General features: G+C 31.6%; 1 protein-coding gene across 6 annotated transcripts in view; it reads left to right on the top strand.

The window, feature by feature from the left end:
• LOC106465590 (phosphatidylinositol 4,5-bisphosphate 3-kinase catalytic subunit beta isoform-like) overlaps positions 1-6,168 on the top strand; it is a 65,051-nt gene that overhangs the window by 35,548 nt on the left and 23,335 nt on the right. For all 6 annotated transcript variants that reach the window (XM_013925820.2, XM_022393519.1, XM_022393518.1 and 3 more), the window contains 4 exons: positions 439-663; positions 911-1,153; positions 2,144-2,191; positions 3,024-3,215. In XM_013925820.2, the coding sequence (XP_013781274.1) occupies positions 439-663; positions 911-1,153; positions 2,144-2,191; positions 3,024-3,215 (708 nt within the window). The remainder of the gene's footprint in view (positions 1-438; positions 664-910; positions 1,154-2,143; positions 2,192-3,023; positions 3,216-6,168) is intronic.

Below are 6,168 nucleotides of genomic sequence, written 5' to 3'. Positions count from 1 at the left end.
CAGTCAGAAAGTATTGTTGAAGTTAACATTAGTTGTTATAGCATTTGTTATAGAGCGACTGTTGAAAATAAGTGTATCGGTAAAGTTATATTCAGAAAGAATAAACCAGTTTTATTAAGAAAGGACTTGTGTCGCTAAAGTTTCGTCGGAACGAATTTACAGAAAATCAATTAACAAACGGAGACGTAACAATATTATAATGTAAATCTTTCAAACACACAATCATTTTGTCACTCTGTTGGCTAAAGTAGTATAACTACACTTTAGCTAAAGGGGTCAACTTGCATTTTTGTGAAACATTAGTTATGTGGCTCTTGATTAAATTGTATTTGTGTAATTCAATAAAGCTACACTTATATAGGTTTGTCTTGTTTCAAAGATATTTTGAAGTGTCTTGTACTAAAAACACGTTTACCTTGAGCCCTATATTTCTTGAAGGTGGCAGTTCAAGCAGGTTTGTGCCATGGTGGAGAACTTCTCTGTGAGCTACAATCAACTACAGCGGTTGTGGTTCTAGGTGGTGAGGCTGAATGGAGAGAAGAGCTTAAGTTTGATTTAGAAGTCTGTAATATTCCTCGTATGACTCGTTTGTGTTTAGTTGTCTATGAAGTTGCCCATTCTATGAAGTGCATTAAAGCTCGCAAGTACCGCTGTATTGGACCTGTAAGTTCATTAAATGTAATATTCTCTTTGAAGAAGCTCTTTTAAGTTCTGGTGATATACAATATTTTTTATGTATAATATTTATTTGCTTATTTCCTTTTCTTATCTTGTCATATAAGAACTATATGCAGAACTTTTCTCAACATTACTTTTTCATATTAAATTAGTTTGATATTTGTGTTTTCATTATTGAGAAGTATTTCTAATTGTTAGATATAACTTGTTTTTATTGGTTTTCTCTCCTCAGGATCTTTATGTCAATCCAATAGCTTGGGTTAATACAACTGTGTATGACTTTAAGAACCTCTTGAAAACAGGAACAGTAACTTTACACATGTGGTGGTATTCTTATGAACTTCAGAATGATGATCTTCTTAATCCACTGGGAACTGTGGTGGCTAATCCTGACTTAGATAATGCCACTGGACTCACCCTCACTTTTCAGAAATATCATTCATTACATCCTGTTTCCTATCCTCCTTTAAATAAGGTCTGTATTATTTGATCTTTCATTCTAAACCTGCTATGAAAATACTTTTTTGATAATATAATTAAATATTTATTAATTGTCAACTCCAAAAACCTTTGAATTAAGGTAATTTCCAAATATTCAAAATGACTATTAATAGATCGTGCAGTTAAATATTTTTAAACATAATTTGTGTCTTTTTCAAGAAAGACTTATTATGATCAAGCTCAACTTGTTGTTCTTTTAAACAAAGTTACAAATAGTTTTAACTTTCTAGAATATTGAAGAATGCAAGCTGTTCCTGTTAATATTCACTTGTAAGGATGATCACCATGCTGTGTTGTTTGAAAGGAATCACTAGGAAATAAACAGGATGTGAAAAGTGGATAGGTGTACCTAGTCGTGACATCAGTGCACTTGATAGCACTGATCAATGAAGATTTGACTTCCTAATGGTTCCTATCAAAACAGGAAGTATGATGAATAGAAAGGATGGGTGGGTGAAAGTGTTAATGAAGTTACATGATCTTCTTAAATTAGTAGAGGTTAATCAAAAGCAAAATTATACAAAAAGTTTAGATTTTAAAATAAATGGTAAGTGAAAAACTTGTATATTTTGTTGCTTTCAAAAGCTTAAAAGTAATTTACATCAAAATTTTAAGGTAAATAAAACTTTCTTAATGCTATATAATTTAGTGGTACAGAAATTAGACACATTTAATTTGACAGTCAAAATAACATTAAATCTGTGTACTTATATTTTATGTTTTTTGGAAGAGCTGACTATAGAAGAATGTATTTTAATATCTTGCATTAAAAAATGATTATGCAATTTCACAAATAAATAATTAGTGGACAATAGATAAAGTTCTTGAAGTGGTGTATTCTTTTACTTGCTAGTTATGTTTGATTTATAATATTTGTATTTTATTTGCTTTTGTTTCAAATAAAGCTAGCATTAGAAGATTGGCAGGTAAAAAAAATATAAAGTGTATATTAACTTACTTTCAGATTTTAGATTATGCCAAGGAACATCTCTATGAAGATACTGATGGAATAGTATGTTTGTGTTTTTTTTTATTTGAAAACCTGTTTTACTATAGGTTTTGCAAAGCTTGTTGCTTAAAATATTTTATTCAGTCTTTTTGGTGAACAGGATATTGATACAAAGAGTATGATTTGTTAGGATATTTTAAGATTTTTAAGTGGTAATTACACTTTCATTCAGAAAATTGTCATGCAAGAATTTCTTTTTCTTCTGTTTTTAAAAGTTTAAATTAAGTGATCAATTGCTTAAACTCTAATGGGATTGAGATCAGTATTTTTGAATTGTGTACAAAATTAAAATTAAGCATACATAAATGTATATCAGTCAATATCTTCAAATATTAATACAGTGGATCATACATTAAATTTTCAACTTTTTTCTTAAATTCTAAATTTTTAATTTTAAATTTTAATATTACAATCCACTTGAAATTAAGTTATGTGGATTTACAAAAACTTAAGTTGAAATTTAAATTGGCACAAAAAGTATATAATATAGTTTTTTAAACAACAATCTAGTGTATTAAACTCATATTTTATACATATTATACTTTTAATATTTTTGCATGTAACAATACTTTCACTTAAATGCATTGTTAAATATTTGCTTTAATATTATCATTACATTTTTATTAGCACAATGATATACATACACAGCTTCTTAGTTGTTTGAAGTCTGAAAGGCAGTACAGAACTGTCAGCAAATAGGTACTGTGTAAATTAATTTCTAAATTTCATATCAAAACACCTTAATATATTTTTGTTGATTAAGTAAATATCTGTGAATGGTTTTTTATGGTTTCAAATTCATGTATGATTCATAATTGAATACATTTTTTTAAAGCCTCATCATGCAAGCAAAGCCTATCGCAAACATCTGTCTGAAATTTGTGCTCAGGATCCACTTCATCAGATGCATGAACAAGATAAAGATCTCATTTGGTTCTTAAGACAGGACTGTTTACACAGGTTTCCTCATTCTTTACCCAAGTTACTACGTTCACTAAAATGGTACCACTACCATGATGTTGCTGAAGTAAGATTTTTGTGTACTGAGTGTTTGAGATTAATCTAATTTCTTTTAAACATAAATATTTTGGGCCATTGTGAGCTTCTAAAATATCCAAAGTTATAGTTAAGATATGAATATGTAAAATTGTTACATGTTCTGTTGTTAAGGTGAGTGAAAGAAAGTAAAATGTTGCATAAAGTAACAGAATTATTTCCTTCCGCAGCTTATATCATTCTTTGATTAGAGTGTATATCAAATACACTATACTTGGACAAGAAACGGATGCTATTTACACAAACTTTATCATAGTTTCTCAGATATCAGAGATTGGGTGGAGAAGATTCTTCTATTTTGAGCAGTCACAAAACATGTACATATAATGTAAACCTCACTGCATATTTTTCATCAGTTATATTTCACTGATATACTTATTTCTGAAATAGTGATAGCCTTTCTTTGATGAGCTGCCCATCTGATGTCAACAACCATGTGACTCAAAGTTCTGAATGTTTTTGATGCAAGCTTACCATTACTTCACTATAACCTTCCAAGTGATTTATTGTGCATGTGTCAGGAGAACTTGCATAAGCTCAGATTGTACACCATAATTCAGATTTTCTTGTTGACAGTCATGCTATTAACTTCTTACTTTGTCAGTATTAACTGCTGCATAAGATTCTACCAATATTGTAAATTCTACAACTACTTTGGAGGCTTTACTCACATAGTCTTCTTCTATCATGCAGGGAGAACATGTGGCAGGATTGTGAGCCCTTATTGATCAAAGTATAAAAACCATTAATTATGAATTGTTTGCTGTTGCCCTTGGTAGATTTCACATTTATGTGAATACTATTTATGAAACACCTATCTTTTTCTCAAGATGAAACAAGAAGAAAAAAACAACAACTAACTTTGCTCAGACCTATTCACCTTCATTGTTGAGAAGCAGGATTTACAGCTAGACCTAATTCTGAAAAAGTTTCTTTGTCTAATTTTCTTTTTGTCAGGTATGTTATATTTTAGATCTTGAACTAATTTCTCTTAAACTTTATAAGTACTAATGTTATGTTCAGACTATTCAATTCTTCAATCTCTATACTTTCCATAAGATACTTGTCATCCACTTCCCTGCATTGTTTGTTTTTGCAGAAGTTCTTCACATGCTGTGATTATGGTTTTATCATTTAGATTTATTCTAGTACTCACTTCAAAATGTCTAGCAAGTAATGTTTAGGTTTCTGTTTTACCTCCCTTTTGTATTTCTCGTTGACACCAGCATCTTCTACTCTCTCATTTTGACCATACCAAGTGACAAGTACACGTAGACAAGTTGAGTCTTCTTGACTCACTCAGTGACTCTCTTCTGTTCAGGTTATATTTCCCATTTTGTCTGTTGGATCTCAAATCTCCTTTATAAGGGAACAAGCTAAATCACTTACCTTGGTTTTTGTTCCTATCTCTTTGTGGTTGCTAGCAAATCTGGAGTTGGACACTTGTCACTGACATGTCTCAATTCATCTTTTCCTGGAGACTATTTTCAGTTGGAATACATGAGGTCATGACAAAGATTTCTTAGTTCTAGTCATTGGATGACATTGGCTTGCATAATGAGGCTAAAAAAAAATTCAATTATGAACCAGGTATGTATTTGAAACCGTGAAAAACCATGCTTAGATATTTATTTAATTACGATTTTCTCTTAGGCCTTATAGTTGCTTCTATAGCAATGGATACTTTGAACCAGTCATGTTATTATCTTTTTTCTCTATGACTACTTTCCTTTTCATCTTCTTCATTGGGTATTGGCTAAGATCAATTAACTGAAATATCAAGTTCTCCTTATTACTCCATACTGTAATTCATCTTTTTCTGGAGACACCTTATTTTAAGTTGGAATACATGTCATTACAAAAGTTTTTTAGTTGTAACCATTGGATGATATTGGTGGATATTGATATACATAATGCTTATTATTTTATCGCTATTAATTCTTCATCTCATAATTTTTTCTTTTTGCCATCAGGAGATAGTTATCTGTCCACTGCCCTTCTCTTTTTTTTGGCTTTGGCTCCATACGTTTTCTGTCAAGTAGTCTAATTTTGCTGATTTTCTCCATTTACTCATCTTTTAATTTTACATGAATATTTGACTTATTCTGACCATTTCATGCATTTATTCTCTTACACACACTCAGTTGACCACCCATCTGGCTTACATCTCTTGGGTGGCTCATCCACAACTCCAGATCTCACTTAAGACCAACAAATTATTTTGTAAGTCTGAGATTTTGGCCCAACACTTCAACCATCTCCTGTGGAGTGGTAAGCCTTGGAGTTTTGAGCCTATACTCTTCTGTCTTCCACACCTACTTCTTTTCTGCTTTGAAAACAATGGCTTCACTACACAATGTAATTTTCTTGGTGCTTGCTGCATTGGGATCTTGCTTCTCTTTGGTAAAATAAAACAATTACTACTGCAGTTTTCCTTTCTTCCATCTCATACAGATCTGCACTTCTTCACAAATGTCTATTTTAAAAGTTAAGGTGCTGCCCTGGGTTCACATTGTATTTTGGGTTCCTGGTCTCCTAAGGAATTAGAATCTCACAGCATTCTTTTGGATCTTTCGGTAGTTCAGCTTGCTTCTCAATTTTTCCTGCCCTAGCTAATCCACCACCGTGGTTTACTTCAGACAGACATATAAATCTGTGTTGTGTATCGACAATCAGGAAAGAACTCAGTTTTGCAGTATTTGTTATACCAAGCCTGTCATGTGCTAGGAGTTATGAACATTCTTATGGATTCTCTTTCCAATGATCATCAACTTCTTACTTCATCTTTTGAATGGTTGTGCCAGTGGCTTGGTTGTAGTGTGATCAATGCCTTTGCTAATGTGGACAACCACCTTCTTCCTATTTACTATTTTCCAGTTCCAAACTGTGTTTCTCTGGCGGTGGATGGTCTGAGCCAGTCGTTT

The sequence above is a fragment of the Limulus polyphemus genome, unplaced genomic scaffold (genome assembly GCF_000517525.1).
Source record: "Limulus polyphemus unplaced genomic scaffold, Limulus_polyphemus-2.1.2 Scaffold1992, whole genome shotgun sequence".
In the NCBI taxonomy this organism is placed as follows: Eukaryota; Metazoa; Arthropoda; class Merostomata; order Xiphosura; family Limulidae; genus Limulus; species Limulus polyphemus.
This window is presented reverse-complemented; position numbering and strand designations above follow the sequence as displayed.